The sequence below is a fragment of the Dendropsophus ebraccatus genome, chromosome 11 (assembly GCF_027789765.1).
Source record: "Dendropsophus ebraccatus isolate aDenEbr1 chromosome 11, aDenEbr1.pat, whole genome shotgun sequence".
NCBI lineage: Eukaryota > Metazoa > Chordata > Amphibia > Anura > Hylidae > Dendropsophus > Dendropsophus ebraccatus.
In genome coordinates, this window is record NC_091464.1 from 78,579,040 (window position 1) to 78,599,116 (window position 20,077).

Consider the following 20,077-nt stretch of genomic DNA (forward strand, 5'->3'; position numbering starts at 1 on the left):
ATACAGCAGCTGATGAGTACTGGAAAACTTGAGATTTTTAAAATAGAAGTAAATTACAGATCTATTTAACTTTCTGACATAATAAAATTTGAAAGAAAAACAGCCGAAGTACCCCTTTAAGGCACCATGATACAAGCCGGGCTACAGAGCAATACAATAACATAGGTATTTATTCAGTGCTATAAGTAGAGGAATGCCATGGCAATACTGATGAAGTGGTGGGGCATAATTGATGTTCTCTCTATGATGTTATGTGAATCCATGTGTCATGCTCCACCCACATGGACAACATATAAAAGATCAGTTTTGCCCAGAGTGTTCCTTTCAACCAGCTCCAACACAGAGTTTAAGCATTTGGATCAGTACATTACCTTGCAGATATACTCTAAGGCATCCTTAGCCGTGTCCTCTGGGTGAATTACAATCAGGACAGACTGGTTGTTTGGCAGACAAACCCAGGAAGGCGTTAGATAGTCGTGGACCCAGATGTCGCCGTCGGGATTGTGAGGATGGACGATGGTCAGAACCACCTCCTCCTCCTTCTATACAGACACAAACAACACAGGGGATTATGTATTCATAGAGAAATCAGTGCTATGGGAAATCCTGTAACCTCTCAGCAGATTAACTAATCCACCACCCCAAATGCTAAATGGGATTACCATAAATTCTAATTAAATCTGGAGCCTTTTGGTATTAAAGTATCTCTGAGACGCAGAAGCCGCAGACTTGCTTCCAAGCCTGACTCGTGAAGAGGTTTCATTACTTTGATAACTACCCCAGAGATCTGCAGAACATTGCACCATCACAAATGGCCAGAAACGGGATAAAGTGGCTTTTGTTCTTTCCTGAAGTTTATTAAGGTAGAATTTTGTTTTCCACTAAAGTTTATTAAAGTGGATTCTAAACCCAAGAAAACTTCAGAAAAAAAAATTCCACCTTAAGAAACTTCAGAAATACAAAACATAAAGATAAAAAAAATCTAAACTTGTAAAAAGTGGTAAGAAACATTATTACATCTCATTACCCAGAATCCCCTTTTTCAATGATGGCTCCTGGGAAGATGACAAGTAGTATAGACTACCAGCTTCATGTTAGAGAGCAGGAATAGCTCAGCAGATATAGAGATTTATGGGGGAAAACTCAGAACTTGTAATATACCTATGCAAATCTCTGCTTACATAGGCTTAGGAGTCAAGTGGGAGGGTCTTATCAATGATTGGCAGCCTTCCCTGTATAAAAATGTACATAAAGACGTGTCAGCCACTAAGTAGGAAACCCACTGGACTCCTGAGTTAGGAATGAGCTTAGAATTACATCAATATAACACACACGTTATACTAAATACTTTCCTACACAAAACTATATATCAGCCCCCCCCGTGCTGTATAACATGGTGCTGGTAGATCAGAAGCATGTCCATTGTTACAGATTCCCTTTAATAGAATAAGCAGGAGTAAATCTATTCTGGTGCCCCTATATTCCAGTCCCATGTGCTGAACTCTGCTCTACCATGTTCTGGGGGAGAGGTTGTGCTAATACAGAGGAGCTCATCAGAACATTACCTTGTCTTCAGACGTGGCCTCATCAAAGATTCCTTCCAATGATTTCTTGACAGAATCTGACCCATCATTAAAAACCTGGCAAGAAAGAGTTTACAGATTAATAGGAACAACAATTGTGATTGTGACTGAGCCTATACGGAGTCTACAGCTAGCTTAGATAGGTGTCTGCCGAGCCTTCCTTATGTGTATGTGACCTCGGACATCTGAGAAGGATCAAGCTTGTTGGATTTAAAATGCCCAATCCTCCTGTTCTCGGAAGTCGCAGTTGTGCACTGCTCCCCATGTAGAACACATGCATGCTCCACTGAGCCGAGCGTGCACGTTTAGGGGGATCAGCAGTGACGGCAGCTGGCTGAATGTGTATGAATTGCATAGGCCTTTATCATAGCAGAGATAACATGTGTGCACACAGCCTGTACAGCACTATTATGGGGCCAAACCACTGCATATGATGAGTCTTTTTATTTTTGCATTTTTCTTACAAATGAAACCATTAGAATAAACTTGTGTATGCCTATGGCTACTAGAAGTTTTTCTTATAAAACTTGTTACAACAAAAACAGTATAAAGCAAGTATTCACCATCTTACCTGGTTAATGGTTGGCCTCCCTTGTTTTTTCTTAGAAGACGTATCCAGACCCCAAAGAGAAGAAAACCGGCTCCTTCTCTTACTGGCTGATCTGGACATTGCTTGTGTCCGTCTCCTGACACCGGACTCTCCAGTACGAGCAGCCACCTGTACAGAACCACAAACACTTACCCATCATAATGATCACAAACTCAACTACTTTATTAGTTCAGCAGCCATTCTTAGCAGGTAACTCATCATAACTAAGAGAGTCATCCAGAATACCGAGAAATATACAGACCCTGTCTGTGTCAGTAGTGCTGCAGCCAAGGTATAGTGTAGAAGAGTGAGTGGGGATAGCTGTCAATCACTGATCACTCTGCTGCAGGCTGCCATAGCTAGTGACACAGACAGCTTCCCCAAGTGTAATGTCCAGTAATAACATGTATAATAAAGACATCAGGGAAGACTCTATTACTAGTTATGTATGTGGTATATGTGCCAGGACCAGGGCCTGCGCAGTCCTGCAGTTATTAAAGCGACTCTGTACCCACAATCTGCTTTTAATCCAGTATCTGTGCTGGGGTCCGTTCAGCTGGTGATGCAGTTATTGTGCTAAAAAACAACTTTTAAACTTGCAGCCCTGTGTCAAATTGTCATGGTCTAGAGTACCCATGCCCTGCATTGAGACACCCCTCCATCCCTCCTCGCCACCCTCCTCATTATTAGGAATGTCCCTGGAACATTTTCTCCTATTCATCACCTGTGTGAACACTGCACATGAGCTAGATCCTTAAGGCACCTGTGCAGTGTTCTGACAGGTGATGAGCAGGAAAAATGGCGAACAGGGCAGGGTGGAGGGACGGATGGGCGTTGAAATCTTAGGGCATGGGTACTCTAGGCCACGACAATTAGACACAGGGCTGCAAGTTTAAAAGTTGTTGTTTAGGACAATAACTGCATCACCTGCCAATTGGACCGCAGTACAGATCCTGGATTAAAAGCAGCTTTCTGAAGGTACAAGCGGTTTTGGGGGGGGGGGGTCAGATTGTGAGTACAGAGTCGCTTTAAGGAAGCAATCACACCTGAATGCAGAACTCTCAGCATCATCATTCTTTATGATGTCGGGAGCTCCAAAACTGTTTAAGGGTATAAACCCACACACCGTATATGCAGCGTATTTACTGCTGCGATACGCAGCAAACTCGCAGCAAAATCGCAGCAGATTAGATCTAAATAACTGAACACAGCATCAAATCTGTACCAACAAATCTGCTGCGTATTTGTTGCATATCTGCTGCATATACGGTGTGTGGGTTTATACCCTAAATCTTCGCGCTACTGTACTAAAACACTGGAGTGCGAAGATTTTTAAAGTTTCGGCACTCCCAGTAATATATATATACATACACACACATATATACATTTCTTATATAACTTTATTAAAATAAATATTTGCAAAATACCCTTTTAAAAAAACAATATTGGAAGTCAATTTTGTCCATTATTTTATACAGGGGCCCAATTCATTGGATGGATATGATGAAATGAATTGTATAAGTGCTTTGTATCACAAGTGCATATTAGGTTTGGTTGTATGTAAGCTTTCTTATCCCTACGTCTTGTATATGGAGTGTAATAGGTCACATATTTTGCATGTAAGCACCATATGGAGCCCCCTGCAATGACAGCCCATAAACCTGCATGGAGTACGGTACTCATGTGATCTTTTAACTTTCATAGTATCCCACCCACAACCTGTTCTTTATTTTTACTGTATTTTCCAGCTCGGTGGGAGAAGCGGCATATGATACAGTAACAGTGGCGTTCGCCCTCCAAGATCTGGGAATCATTATGAGTTCTCTTCTGTTCCCACACAATAGCTATAGAAGCGCAGCTCTCCAATACAAAACCACAGAAGGTGCTGAATATGAAGTGTTCTGTGCATCTCTGTGCACACGTGAACGCTGACCTGAGAGTCCGCTTCAAACCTTACAAGCTATTTATGGAGGAGAAGTTGGAGGGGGGCGTTCTCCAGGATTCCGGGATAATCACTTTCATGTGGAAGTAACAGAAGGCAGATTGCCCGTGGGAGTTACACTGGCAACGTATCTGCCCGTGTTCTTTAACACCTGCTCCTCCTGGCAATCCATCCTGACTACTAAGAGACAGGACATGCTAGAGGCTTAGTGGAAACTTGTGCTCACATTATAAAATACATCCTGGACTAGAAGCATTTGGTGTCATGTCATATGTACTCGCTTCCTGAGAAATTTATGAGAAGATGCCAGACTACTGAATGTTCTGGATTGCCGGTCATTGACACATGGGGATTCTGGATGAATCTTGGACAGCGATCCAAGCTCTAATGCAAAATCTGCCATGTACAATGCTGGTGAAAGGGAACCTGTGGTTCTTTACAGGAAAAACTACAATTTCCAACATGCCTAAACACCATGCTTTGATCGTCTAAGCATGATGGGTTGGAGGGCCACAGATTCCCTGTCACGGTCACTGATAGAGTTGGAAGCCACTGCTCTTTTATCACCAGTGAATGTGAATGAACTTCCATAATTAGTATTTCTGGAGCAATAATCTGCAAATAGACACCTAAAGGCTGTGTTACATGTTACGATAATCCAAGGGAAGTGGCAGTAGCGATGCACAGCAGACCATCGCTAAACAAATTGGGATCTATCAACATGTTCAAAAGATCACAATCAGCCGACATCAGGCATGTGGCCTTTCAACATGTCCTATTACACTAAACGATAATTAGGAAATTGGGCAAGTAAGGCTGATAATCGTTTAGTGTAATAGGCTCAATGGACAAAGATATTCTGCAGCAGCTGAGAAGCAGATCCCCTTCAGATTATTAGCCCCTATACAGCAGTCCATAGTAAAGTAGAGAAAAGCTGGCAGGACTGGATTAATATATTATGTGTATGGGGGGCCTCCTCTGATGGAGAGGGAAAGAAGAATTGGCTATGGTGAATGCCTTTTCCCAATTCTCTTGTTCTGCCGGGCGATAAGCCAATAGAGGGGTGACTCTTGTCTCCCCATCGAAAACACATTCTTGCTCAACCAAGCTTAGTAAGTATGTGTATAAAGTAAATGGGAAGTACAGCTGTTAGCTAAAAGAGCATTCTGGCCAACAGCTACTGAAGGTCTAGGATTACCTTAGGAACTGACTGAACACTTTAGGGGAGATTTATGAAAGGGAGCAAATATACACCTGGTGTAAACTGCCCACAGCAACCAATCACAGCTCCACTTTTGTTCTACCAGAGCTGAAATCTGAGCTGTGATTGGTTGCTGTGGGCAGTTTACACCAGGTGTATGTTTACACCCTTTCGTAAATCTCCCCCTTTGTGTAGGTGTGAAGGTGTAGATTCTTAAATCAACTCTACATTTTACAATTGTGTCTGTGGTCCTATAACAAAGCCCCTTACCAGTGCGTGAAATGAAGACACAGAGAAGATTCCCAGGCGGCCCATGGCAACTTTAGTCGGTCGGCTTGCAAAAGCCAGTAGGCGTTTTGGGTTTGGCAGCTCGCCACCCTGCAAGCTGGCGAGATAGCAGCGATACCGGAACAGGTCCATCTGAAACTGCTCCAGGTTCTGCTCCCAGACAAAGATCTGCAGCGAGAAAAGACATGAACAATTAAAAAGAAATGTAAAAAATTAAAAAGTAATATTGAATTTAAAAAAATTCTAAAGACAAACTCAGGCCGGGTAAAATGCTGCCGCTGTATCTGCCCATTAAGCACCTCGCTGAGGCTGATCTATCAGATCTCTAGATGAGGCCGGGTAACTACATCTGTGGTCTAACGTGAGATCTGCAGCGTTTTGAGCAACCATCAGCAATATTAAAAGTAAACACATTTTTCTGAAAGGTTATTATGTAAATGAAAAGTTGCCTTGCAGGTGTTGTCATGGGCCCGGAGGCACAGCTACACAATGTCAGGTGTGAATATTACATATGAGTTGTAACAGATTTACTTTCGCTATAAACATGTAAATTAAATGCGTCCAAAATAAAAAAAATAAGCAGCTTTGTAAATACACTTGCTTACAAACATGCTTTTAGTTGTGCAGACCTACGTGGGCTAGCGACTACAATGTCCACCATTCACCCTATAAAGTTCTTCACCTGATCCAAGATGGTTTTCTTCTTCTTGGCGTCGGTCACAGAAGAAAGCTGCATTTCTCCCATCTTCTTCATCTTCTCATCCATGTCGATCTTTTGCTCCAGCTTCTTGATTTCTGACTTGAGGAGTTTGACCGTGTCCTCCTTGTGGTGCTGTCTGGCCACGGTGGTGGCGCATGCGGAATGGATGGCGGTGATCCAATTCTCCAGCTCAGTCTGACTGCTTGTCTGCAAGAGGCAAAACACTTCCTGTTAGGAATCCTATACAATTATTTTGGCGTATTAACAAAGGGAGGTCACATCATAAACAACTGTGCCTGGCAGCCATACAGTTTTCCTGCAGTGACCACTACAGGTCAAATGTAGTATTACAAGTGACAGTTGAATGACAGCTACACTGAGCCCCAAGCAGGTTTTTGTCAATCTAGGGCATCAAGACTAGAAATACCTTGTGACCAGTAAGGGTTCTTTTGCACGGTCAGACAACTGCCCAATACAATCACTGATTTTCTATGTTCCTATCATCGAAGGGTGCTTGTGGATGGGGCAATAACTGGAAGGACACAGTAACATAATCACTAAATGGTGCATACAGGGTCTGTTTACATTGGGAAGTAGGATATGCTGCCAGCAATGTTGTTTCCACCCATGAAATCCCACCAATCTCACGTCAAACTAGAGGTTTTAACACGGGGCAATAATCGGCCCATTTGGCCAACAGTTGCCCCATGTAAAAGGCTCTTTATTGCTGTATGGTCTAATGCAATCTATGGGAAGTTAACCATACATGTTCTGGCTTAGCAAAAACCAAAATGTCTACCGTGTGCCATGCTTTACACTGTAGCTCCATCCATCCAACACATGTGTGGACCGTGGATTTCTATTACAGGATTAGAACAAGCTACTAAAACTACAAGGAAAAAAAAATCCACTGCTATAAAAGGAGGACCTGGAATTTGCTTTAAACTTTTATTTTACTGGCAAAGTTTTTCCAAACCTGTCAAAATCTTAACAGAACAATCACCTCTAAATATAGATTGTGTGATGTGCGTCCCAAGCCCGCCCAGCGATGTATCAGTGCCTCATGCCTGGTGACAGATGTGGGGGCCCCTCCGTGTTACGGCTGCTAAGGGACAAGGTAACTTGCAGCCTTCATAATGCGCTTTTAATGGTATGCAAGTGACATGAGCAAATGTTTGACCAAGGTGGTGTTCCTGTCTATGTCTACGAGGAATGCCATGAGCAGCACTAAAAATACTACAGTGGGAGCAAGTTCACATGAGGGATTGTGTACACTCTACAGCTGGACAGATTGAGCAAATGTGACAATGTCATTTGGCAAAACGTGCCGTGATTTTATGCATACCAGCTGTGGTTTCCCTTAGGAGTGAAGGTGACGCTAGGGATATCTTAAATGGGCCCTTCAGGTTTAGGGTTTATCTTTTAACATATTGCAGAGAGATGTTAGAGGATGGCATTGGCAGGGGGATTTGAAGTGTGTCTGGACAATGCATTCCTGTTTAAGCTTTGTCAACATTAGCAAAGATCTCTAAGATGTGAGAGTAAAGGCTCTTGTGGTCACAAGAGAAGGGAAAAAAACCTGGTGGTTAGAAGAGAAGGAGGGAAAGAAACCTGGTGGTTAGAAGAGAAGGAGGGAAAGAAACCTGGTGGTCCCAATAAAAGGGAAAGAAACCTGGTGGTCCCAAGAAAAGAAGGCAAAGGAACCTGGTGGTCCCAAGAAAAGGGAAAGAAACCTGGTGGTCCCAAGAAAAGGGAAAGAAACCTGGTGGTCCAAGAAAAGGGAAAGAAACCTGGTGGTCCCAAGAAAAGAAGGCAAAGGAACCTGGTGGTCCCAAGGAAAGAAGAAAAAGAAACATGCTAGACACAAGAAAAGGAGGAAAGGAAGCATGGTGGTCAGAAGAAAAGAAGCAAAGCAATGTGGTGGTCACAAGAGATTAAGGGAAATGAGACTAGTGGTTACAATAAAATATGGAAAAGAAACCTGTTGGTCTAAAAAAATAAGGGAAAGGAACCTGGTGGTCCGAAGAAAAGAAGGGAAAGGAACCTGGTGGTCCCCCCCAAAAAAAGGCAACAAAAACTGATGGTCCAAAGAAAAATAAGAAAAGAAACCTGGCAGTCTCAAGATAATGGAAAGTAACCAGGTTTCCCCAAGAAAAGAAAAAAAAAAAAAAAAAAAAAACACCTGGCAGTCCCAAGAGAAGGGAAAGTAACTTACAAAAGAAAGGGGAAAGGAACCTGGCGGTACCAAGAAAAGGTGGTAAATAAATCTATCGGTGCCAAGAGAAGGAGGTAAAGGGACCTTATGGTCACAACAGAAGAAAGGAACCTGGTGTTCACAAGAGAAGAATGGGAAGAAACTTGGTGGTCACAAGAAAAAGGGGAAAGGAACATGGTGGTGCCAAGAAAATAAGGGTAAGGATCCTGGTGGTCACAAGAGAAGAGAAAGGATCCTGGTGGTCACAAGAAAATAAAGGCTTTAAATGTTTTATTTACTTTGTTTTTTTTTTTTACAAAAAAAAGTCCGAAACCCTAAAGAGTAGGCAAACAGGACTCTCAGTACTGGCCACAGTGAAGAGCAGGTGCTTATATAAAATAGATAACTTTTGAAATAAACAAGAGTTATAGGAAATGACAGTAACAGCACGCACAACTTGCTGTGAAGAAGAACGCCTGCACAGGTGCCAGCTGCTCATGACGCATTTCATAACTTCCAGTAATTTCAATGAAGAATAAGCGCTAGGGTACAGCAAGCTATCCACAAGGCCAGGACTAAAAGGCGGCACGTTCTCAGGAACAGTGTAGAATCCAACAATCAATCCTACTGACATGTCCTAACATAAAACCCTATTAAAAGAGTGCATTAAGTGACAAACTCCGCTCTGCTACATCAGTATGTAATTATTCTATTTTATGCTTGGGACAATAGACGGCTCATAGACGGCTCCCAGACCACCGAGAGGAACCTGTTTCACATTTTGGCACTTACAATAGGCCTTATCTATTGGATTACTCACATTTCAGGAATCCGCCTTATTACTGAGTAAATAATGCTGTCTATGGGTTTCACTGGAAACCACAGACATAACTGGGGTAAAAGACATCATTAATCTTTATATAAGACACAGGGGATTAGTAATGTGGAGGTATGTCTGTGGTGGTCTCAAATATTTCAGAGGCAAAGTCTGCACCACTCAACGAGACAAGGCGGTGTTAAAGCTTTGGCTGTTCAGGCATGATGGGAAGTGTAGTTTTGCAGCAGCTGGAGGGCTAAAGGTTCCCCATGCCTGCATTAGATGGTCGAACAGACTTTGATCTTATGCATACGGACACAGCATAATTTTTAAAGTATGTATAGAGTCCACAGTTGCCTAGCAACCACCTTACTTCCTGTTGAGGTGACTACCACTTCAACACATGAACCTACGCGAATAAGTGGTCAACAGATGTTATATCTACTGGACAGTAGGCTCCCTCTGCGTGTTATACAGGATTATACCTGTCTCTCTACTATGGAAGAAGAAATATACAGCAGCAAGGAGGGTTTTCTGTGTGATATGTGCATGTAAGCAGCTTGGTGGAGACACAGGAGACAAATAATCTGCAGCCAAAATAGAAGAGCAAGAATCTGACCCGTCTCACAATACATATTAAGGTTACTTGGACAATCACAAATCCTTCAACAAACACAACACTAACAATCACCTAGAAAAACTAACCACGGAATAAACATGGAGACGACAAACTAGCTTTGACAGTTGTCATGGCGACACTGCAATCTCTTACTAGGCCGAGTTTTTCCTTTCACCCTCTGTGCAATTTAGATCTTCATTTCAAAGCCTACGTCTCCTCATGGCGGAATCCCTTCAAAACACAGCCCTCCAGGCATCCATTTATTTTATTTTATTTTTTTTACTTTTTTTGTTTTCCTTCATGTACGTTCCAAAAATCCCTACTGACAAGAGGAGGAGGAGGAGAATTTTAGATTTGGCAATTTCAGGGAGTGCTGTTCCTCGCTTCCAGCCATGTGTAATCCAAAAGAATTTCTTGACTGGATATTTAGAGGAGAACATCCAAAAATTGAAGGATGAATTACACATGAAGATTTGGAGAGGTTTTAAAGGCTGAGCAATGTTAAAAGGGAGCGGAACTCATTGTTGGAAATTGCCTATTCCAGATGAGAATAATTTAAAGAGACACTGACGGCAAAGTCTACTATAGCTTGTAGATAAAGAGGTATTCCAGCTAAAGGGAAAACATTTTTTACCTTTATATAACTTTATTAAATGCATACATTTTTACATTGAGAAGCAACAGTAGGGGATGACACAGTCCCTCTGCTCCCAACAAAGGCTGTGTTGAGCAGGGCTGTGGAGTCGGAGTCGTGGAGTCGGAGCTAGTTTTGCCTGGTGTCAGAGTCGGAGCTAGTTTTGCCTGGTGTCAGAGTCGGAGCTAGTTTTGGCTGGAGTCAGAGTCGGAGTTGGAAAAAATGTACCGAAGCTTAAAAAAAAAAAAAAAAATCTTTAAAAAAAAATGTAGAATTGAATTTTGATACGAATTTTACAAGTTTTGCTCATGAATATATATTATGAGCAACATTGTAATAGGACACTGGCCCTATTACATAAGGGTGGTCATGGAAAAGTTGTCGGTCATTATTTGGCAGTTTGTTTCTGAGCTGGAAGAGTCCATTGTTTGGGGGGGGGGGGATCTGTGCTGTTCTCTTCCTGGATGACTGTATATGAGCAGCAGTGTAATATGAAGATATCCTGTGTAATATAGAGGAGGAGGAGAAGAAGACATTAGTAGTGTAGCAGTAACCTCTGTCCTCAGTGTGGCGTTTTCTCTCTGGGAGAAGATTGTGTGTTTTTCTTCAGTGTTCTATAGCTGCAGCTGTGTGTGTGTGTGCGTGTGCTATGACTGCCGCAGCCTGTGTGTGTGTGTGTGTGTGTGTGTGTGTGCTATGACTGCAGCAGGCAGTGTGTGTGTGTGCTATGGCTGCAGCAGGCAGTGTGTGTGTGTGCTATGGCTGCAGCAGGCAGTGTGTGTGTGTGTGTGCTATGGCTGCAGCAGGCAGTGTGTGTGTGTGCTATGGCTGCAGCAGGCAGTGTGTGTGTGTGCTATGGCTGCAGCAGGCAGTGTGTGTGTGTGCTATGGCTGCAGCAGGCAGTGTGTATGTGTGCTATGGCTGCAGCAGGCTGGGTGTATGTGTGCTATGGCCGCAGCAAGCTGAGTGTGTGTGTGTGGTGTGCGCTATGGCTGCAGCAAGGTGTGTGTGTGTGTGTGTGCGTGCGTGTGCTATTGCGTGCCCCCACAGTGACCTTCTATATCACTGTGTGACCTCTATATCACTATGTGTGACCCCTCTCTGTATTACTATGTGTGACACTGCACACACAGGAGAATCTGCTTTATATACAGTATTCCTTTATTCACTCAGAAGTGGCCCCAGGATCATGAAGGACATTAGGAAGAAGCTGCTGAGCCAGGGTGATAAATAACTCCCCTGGTATATGACTGGCCATTTATGAAGGAGCAGGAGTCGGACCTGATAAATTTCATGAGTCTGAGTCGGTCCTGATAAAATTCAGGAGTCTGAGTTGGAGTCAGAGCTGCGGCTTACCGACCCCACAGCCCTGGTGTTGGGAACTGCAGGGCTGCTCAAGCGTTGATCCCAGCAAGGATACATATACTGGGTCTCCCCTGATGTCTATATAATACATGTTAGCATTGGTATAGGCGTTACACTGGGGGGGGGGGGGGGGGGGGGGGGAAGTGTTTCAAACTGCTTTTTCATGATAAAAATGCATTTTCTTAAAATCGCCTGTACCATTGATTTCTTAAAAAAAAAAAAAAAATTAATGACAGTGATACTTTAACTGTTGGAGGCAGGGCTTGAGCAGACCTGCAGTTCCCAACACAGCCACTGGTGGCAGCAGTGGGGTCATGTCCACCCTTACTGCTGCTACTAAATGTAAAAAATAAATACATAAATAACAACAACAACAACAACAACAACAACAACTCTTGCATCATGGAGTTCACAGTAAATTAGCAATGTTCCTGGAACTCAGCTTCTACTTTTGAAGTATCCATCTGTTTTCTGCAGTGACAGGAGGTAAATATCTGTAAAACATCCGGCTTGGAATGTGAGGCCCCTGTTTGAAGTGCTGCAACCGAGCTCTCACCTGCCCTGTAATAATGTTCCAATGAAGTATCTGGAACACGGGATCAGAAAAACACTTCCAAACGCTGTAAAACAGCTGAACAGCAGTTCTCAATATAGAACGTGGTTGCTCAATATCCTGAGTATCTTTTGTAGCTTAGCTGGCTTTGTTCAGCCAAAATCTGGGGAAGCTACAGTTCATGTCTAAGTATCCACAGTTTCCACCATACTAGCAGACTACAGCCACAAGTCAATTCATAGAGATGCATGGCAGCCATAACACGGTACATTGACAGACTGCACTCACCTGTATTGGTCTGTACTGTGTTGTGAATTGTTGGTAGGAAATCTGCACTGAAAACCAGCAACAATTCTAATGCCATGTCTAATGTTTTAGAAGTGCTGCTATAAGGGTGCTGCGAGGCCGTTGTGACATGACGGCACGCTGATCCCTAATGATGTATTATAGGAATATAGGAAAAAGGTACAAACTCCTCCAAAACTAACAAAGCAATGAGAAAAACCTTCAGCGCCCGAGAGGTGCGAGAATATCAGACGCTACCATGTGACCCTGGGGATGGAAGCAAAAGATAAAATACAGTCTAGGAACTTGTGTGACTCACGATTATTCCCAAAAACTGGCTGTATCTCATTTCCTGGACCTATACAAAAAGTGATCTAACCTACAGGTCAGAGGGGAAACCTCTACATCTGGGAGGACGGAAGGGCAGGAGTGCGGCTTAATGTGAATGAGACACTTTGTATATAGCTGTGCCATAGATAAGGTTTCATTATGTGAAAAGAGTTTTTTTTACAACCATATGGGACTGATTTGTCAGATTATCACTCTGTGTAATAGGTCCCTAACTGGGCTAAAAAGTTAAAACTAAGAAAATAAGCAGCAGTTATTCATCCCATTGTGGGTAGTGATTTGCACATCATTTCTGAGCTTAAAGATGACAATCACTTAAAAAATATTAATATTATTATCAAACAACAACAACAACAACAGATAAGAACTATAGTGGGTACATGTAAGGTATTATATAAATTCAAGAAAAGCTGGGTGATAAGAAAGAACGTCATAAGCACCCTCATGGGTTAATCTTGAATTACCAAAGCAATGGAGGATCACCAACCTGAAAGAGAAAGGCATCCCCGAGCGAGTTGCTGAGACAGAATACAAAGTCCTTCTTTGGATGTTCTGGCACAGCCTGTACGATGCTGTTCTCCACCCACACGGCGTGCTTCGGGATACTGTTGTTGTCTATACCAGAGCGGCCATCGCTTTCATAGAAGAAAAGAGTGCACCCTGAAAATAAGACCACAATATGGATGAGACTCTTCCTTCCAATTAACCAGCAGTTATCCACCTTATTTTTGTCTATGGATATCACAAAGCCCTTAGGACAATTTCAAATTTAAATGGATTGTTTATCCATGACAACCCAATATCTACCAGGGAAATGCAGTATTAAAAGTGAATGGCTAGAAAGATATATATGGCCACCAAACGGATTGCTGCGTATACTTTTAGCCAATTTCTGGCTTATAGATTTTCTCAGAGATATTCATAAGGACTAATGGTAAGTAAATCAAATAAAAATCCCTGCCCCTACGACTGCTGGTTTATTTTAGGAACTTCCACGATACAAGCAGATGTTTTGTATACTTGCTTAGAATAAAGGACATATTGTCAGTTTTCATGGCTCTGGCGACTCAGAGTGGGCCCCTATGGGCTACATGAGGATAAAGAACTACATAAATAATAACCATATGCGTTTCCATACAACACTTATCATCCAACCCATCCCAGGCCCTTCTTGCTCTTCATGTCGCTTTGGGGAGAAAAGCCAACATGAGCCATTCCAGTGAAGGGAAGCTTGCCAGGACCTGAGCTAAGCGGAGGAGAAAAGCACATGAAGCGACTCCCGGAGGCTTTCTCTGGCTCTGTACTGTACTACAGTGAACTGTAAGAGGAGGTCATGGAGCCCCAGCAGCAGCATTACATATACAGGTTCATGGAGACTGATCCTGGGAAAGCTGAGTGCCAACCATAAAAAGGAGACACTTGCACTGGCACACCCCTAAATAATGAAGGTTCTACACAATTTTTACAATGCAATCTCCAATTCGATTGGAGTCCAGCTGATTCTATTGGGGAAAGCAGCGGCCACTGCTGGGGAAAGGTAGTACTACAAGGGTGAGTATGAAGTCAATGAAAGTGGAGGATACATGAGGATAGCTACTGTTGGTAAATCAATCTAGATTACACATTCTTTTTTTAGAGCGATCATCAATCGTATTTGAAATCAGATTGCTCCACACCGTATAAATCATTTCCATGTCATATGGGAGGATGCACTTATTACGGAGCTGTATGATCCCAGCCCTTGCACGCTGATCACACCCTAAGATCCTGAAAACCCAGGCAGCAACTAATTCACAATATGCGACCGCTCCCACGTGAAACCTTAAACCATGATGTAAAGCCTACTGCATCCAGAGGTGAATGCCAAGATGGGGATCACCACTTATAGATGAAGTCCAGATGTCCAGCCTGGGGAAGATGATTTATGAGGCGCTGACAGCCGATACATACGTTTCTAAAGTGTAGACTGTAATATTTTAAAGTATCTGGTCCATAAGGTATGCTAGTAGCTATAACAATAACCAAGTGATACAAAGAAAGAGGGGGAAGGAGGAAGGTAAAGATAATAGATTTTAGCTCCTATATTGCAAAACACACTGATAGACATTAGATAGAGATAAAATAAAATGTGAAACCAATAGATACATACAGTGGCGTAGCTAAAGGTGTTGCTGAGGTTGCAATTGCAACCGGGCCCCTAACCCTCACTACACTAGGGTAGCTGTACTTATACAGTAATCTCCTCTATATATTATGATAGCATCCATCGTGCAGCAGTGTGCAGAACCTTTGTCTTTCTTCCTATCCACTGCTCAGAGGGGAACTATTATTTTCTGATGACAGAGGGGTACTGTCACCTAGTAGGGGACACAGAGGGGCACCATTAACTGTGTGGGACACTAAAAGGCCCTATTACATTCTGGAGTGCACACAGGAGGCATATTACCTTGTGGGGGACCAAGAGAAGGCCTAACTACCTTGGGGGGGGACCCACCGATATAGCTACATTTTGTGGACAGACTGGTGGTGAAGGCAAGGCGTTTTGACCAAAAATGTTTTCACCAGGGCCCATGAGCCTTTAACTAAATCCCTGAATAGATAGGGGGAGATTTATCAAAATGGTGTAAAGTAGAATTGTCTTAGTTGCCCCTAGCAATCAATCAGATTCCACCTTTCATTCCTCACAGTATGTTTAAAAATTGAAAGGTGGAATCTGATTGGTTGCTAGGGGCAACTGAGCCAGTTCTACTTTACACCAGTCTGATAAATCTCCCCCATAGTGTCCAGGTTATTGCACCCTACCTTTTAAAGAGACCCAGTAATGCTTCCACTTCCTGCGGGTAGCAGACTCCACCTTCTTATTTTTCTTGTGCACCAGAAAGTTCTTGACGGCCAGTGCCCCCGCTTTCCGCACAGTTCCTTGGGCAGCAGTCAGGAGGATATCAGACTGGCCTGGGGAGCTTAAAGTGCCGCTGCTTTGTTCGTCGCTCAGTGCTGAATTGGCCTCTTCCAAGTTCTCCCTATTGGAGCTGCTCATCTCCAGCTCTCGGCGGAAGTTTTCATACACTCCTTGACGGAGCACATCTCCCGAACTGCTGCCGCTGTCACTGCCGATGAATGCCCGGCTGGCGGTGGGCGAGTAACTGGACGTGGTGGCATTCGAGCGTCTTGACATAAAGTCTGTATCGGTGGTGGCGGCATCGATGCCACTGTCTGTAAACTCACTCCCTTCTCCACCATTGTTGACATCCTACAAAAAAAAACATTGTAACATGTAACTCAATGTTTTAAAGTTGAAACACAAATTGTTTGAAAGAATGTCAACCTATATTAGTGGTAAATTTCTTATAATAGTCCTATCAAAATAAGCTGATCACTGGGTACTCCACCACAAACATCCCAAGAGTGTCATTCTCTGGAAGACCCGACATGTCCTGCATTACACGGACAACTTACTGACAACAGACACCATTACATGTTGTGCATTACATGGATAAAAGAACTGTGTGAACCTCAATGTCACCAGTGCTGTAGGGAAACTGGACACTTACCAGGTACTCTATAGTTGAAGACTATGTTCACAGAGTGTATGAACATCGTACGTTGTTTGACACGGCCATGTCAAACAACGGACAATGTCTGATACTGCAGTATTGGCTGGATGAACATTACTTGACTTTAATTGGAGTGCAGGAAAATTTGGGTGTGCTTGTGCGCCAATTTGCCATAGACCACAATGTAAAGTACGGCCGGGAGCCGTACTTTACACTGCGAGCAAAGGGTATTTTGTATGGCTGCTGTTAACCAAATAGCGGCCATACAAAATAGACCTGTCAAATATTTTGTGCAGCTGCAGAGAACGGTGGCCGTGTATACAGTTGTATACACTGCAATGTAATTGATTGCTGTAATTAGACAACGGCCGCTGTTTAAGCTAAAATACAGTGTGAGAACGTGACCTAAAGCTGATCGCTGCAAGTCCTCGTAGAAGCACCCCTGACAATAAGCAGATTACAAAGCACTATCCAAGGGTTCTGGAAAAGCAGGGTAACAACAGACTCTAATGGCAGCCATATTGCTTTTACTCAGATTTCTCAGATATGGACTCAAAGATCAAAAAGAATTTTTTTTTAACAATTTTACATGTAATTATTTATGGTTTGTTCACTATGCAAGGTCCCAGGTCTTCTGATTATACATTAGATACAGGAAACAGGATAATCGGTGACTGCCAAGCATCATATTTTGGCCACGGGTATTTTATTCAGCGCCAACCCTCCCAGTGAGCATGGTACCTTGGCAGAGAGAATATCATTGTCACATCATGTATTTAATTATTCACTAATGTAGATGGGGAATACAGAGAACGCCAGCAACATCTGCAGCTAAACTTCGACCCAAGACTCTTCCTTAAGCCCAAAATAATAGAGTACTATACAGGACAAAACGGTATCAGCCGAGGTACTGAGCATCTTACTCAGCGTGAACACAGCACCACTAATATTTACATTTTATTGGGGAGAAAAATATTTCTTACAGCTTTTAAATAAGTATTGGATGATCATGGAAGAGAAATGGCCCTTATATTGTACCCACGCGTTTCCTTCTAATTCTACTGCACAGCCGGATACTGGTACCCTGCAGCTACCAATACAGGCGTATGCGGTAATTATAAGTATCTGCTAAATGGAGCCTACAGTCGTAGACTTAAAGGGGAAGTCCGGGCAAAATAATTTTAAGATATGTTATTACCCAACAAAAGTTATGAAAATTACTAATAGACACTTATTATGGGAAATGCTCCTGTAGTGCATTTCCCCTGCACTTACTACAGTATGATGTGTTCAGATCTCTGTAAAGTTGGTGATGTCACGTCACAAACTGCCGGCTTCTGCTATTCCAGTCTGTCCCACTGCTGCAGCAGGTGTCAGCAGTTTATGTGACGTGACATCATCACCAACTTTCCAGAGACCTGAACAGATCATTCTGTAGTGTGTGCAGGGAAAATGCACTGTAGGTGTGTTTCCCATAATAAGTGTCTATTAGTAACTTTCATAACTTTTGTTGGGGAATAACATATCTTAAAATTATTTTACCTGGACTTCCCCTTTAAGTTATGTAGTAGAAGACTCTACCCTTATTCTTATCTATCGTTTACCTAATGTTGTCTTGGATCTGCTCCATTATTACACAGCTATTAAGGTATATCATCAGTTTAAAGTGATCGGTAATGTACAGTACTAGCTGTCTCAGGAGAGTTTAGGCTGCTGCTCCGTGGTGAGTCTGTCCATAAGATGGCTGACATGGAAGAGCATGTGACCATGCCCCACCCCCAGTGTCCACCACTGAGCCTGTATTTACCTATGGAGGACACAGAGGGTGGGGCATGGTCACATGGCTCCTCCATGTCGGTTAGCCGACAACAAGCAAACCTTTGTTCATTTTCTAATTCAGTTGTTTTGACCTTTTCATAGATACTCAGCCAAGTGATGACTGCAACAAAGGGTCAAAAAGTGATCCAGCGATCGTTCATGCAGCCTAAAGGCCTTTGAGCATTGTGAAGGCTTTGTAGATGAGCGCTGATCACAGAGATCAGCGCTTTTTCACATAGGGGCCTTGGATTAAAATCAGCTACCAGTCAAAGTTGGTGGGTCAGCTGGTTATGTATTTTTAACACCGTTCTGACTTCCCTCCTTTAAAGGCAGATGTTCCAGAACAAAAGGTTTGGCCATGTTAAATTTTATGACGTATCCTTCACTCCTATATTTTGACATGCCTATATGTCCTCGGTAATCCCTGTAAGGAATTCTCAAAATTGTTACTTGAAAGCTTTTAAAGACATAGAAAAAAGAAACTAAGAATCATCTTTCTATAAGATGTAAACAGGACCTTTAGTAAGTATAAAAAACTTGTGTCACAAAACTCCCAATTTCAACTCAAAGCCCCTTCAGGGTAAATGTCAGATCTGATTTCTTACGTCTATAGCAAACAAAAGCCGTGTTTTAGGTTTCCCTGCCCAGCCCGACATATATACATTCCAGCAGTGTCACATGTGACGGACCTTAAACAACACGCAGGGAGCAGGCATCTACATGTACAATGAGATGAAAGACAGTTCTTGGCGTGAAAAACCCAGACACAAGGACAGGATATGGCAGGAGAACAGGTCTTGGAGGAATACTCTATAGATTTTATTTCAACCCCAATCATTAATGCCCCCCCCCCCCCCCCCCCTTCAACATCACCTATCGAGGAAAGTCGATAAACTCCCATACACATGATAGTCCACCAGTCCCACCTAAATGTGCCCATACATTTTCACTAACTTTTGGCTGAATTTTCACATGTTTCCCATGTGAAGAGAAGCCATACTGCTCTGGCTGTGTGTTACCTTCTCCAGAGCAAAAGGGTCGGGAGTTAAAAACCCACAACATTACATTCTGCATGCATTCTGAATAGGGAAAGGGAGAAAGCTGCTACCAGACACATTTACTGAGGCTTGTCGCACCAAGAACAATACTGGACAGCTAAAAACCCTAATCTACTGTATACTTTTGTTGTCCGTACCCGCCACTTGAGGCATGTTTGGCCGTCAGTATAAGGTGTATGCCCAACCACTAATAGTTGATATCGCTGGAGATAGGGGTGGGTGGAATGGAAAAATCACTGCCGGATCCATTCGTTCTGGGAGAGACAAGCAGCCGTCAGAGGACTCAGATTGCGGCTTAGCCCTCCCTGAGAACATAGGACGATCATCAGTGCTGAACATTACTGTGCATATGGAGGATGGGTGACATAACTGACTGCCGATCGATTGTTTCGGCCATCAGTTAAAGGTGCACGACTGTCTTAGGACAAAAGGAAAATCCTAAGAGAGATCAAGATGATCACTACATTTCCAGATCCAACAGTAAGATGATCACAAGGCGATCACTGATCAGCAAGTGTATATTTTCACT

At 43.0% G+C, this 20,077-nt stretch overlaps 1 protein-coding gene across 7 annotated transcripts in view; it reads right to left on the minus strand.

The window, feature by feature from the left end:
• The window catches only part of TIAM1 (TIAM Rac1 associated GEF 1), a 241,741-nt gene that overhangs the window by 57,642 nt on the left and 164,022 nt on the right, over positions 1-20,077 (minus strand). For 6 of the 7 annotated variants that reach the window (XM_069946252.1, XM_069946254.1, XM_069946253.1 and 3 more), the window contains 7 exons: positions 15,921-16,368; positions 13,606-13,778; positions 6,286-6,510; positions 5,586-5,771; positions 2,155-2,301; positions 1,566-1,640; positions 372-542 (listed from right to left, as the gene is read on the minus strand). In XM_069946252.1, the coding sequence (XP_069802353.1) occupies positions 372-542; positions 1,566-1,640; positions 2,155-2,301; positions 5,586-5,771; positions 6,286-6,510; positions 13,606-13,778; positions 15,921-16,368 (1,425 nt within the window). Of the gene's footprint in view, positions 1-371; positions 543-1,565; positions 1,641-2,154; positions 2,302-5,585; positions 5,772-6,285; positions 6,511-9,317; positions 9,396-13,605; positions 13,779-15,920; positions 16,369-20,077 lie in introns of those variants that run through there. The other variant, XM_069946258.1, reaches the window with a different exon arrangement.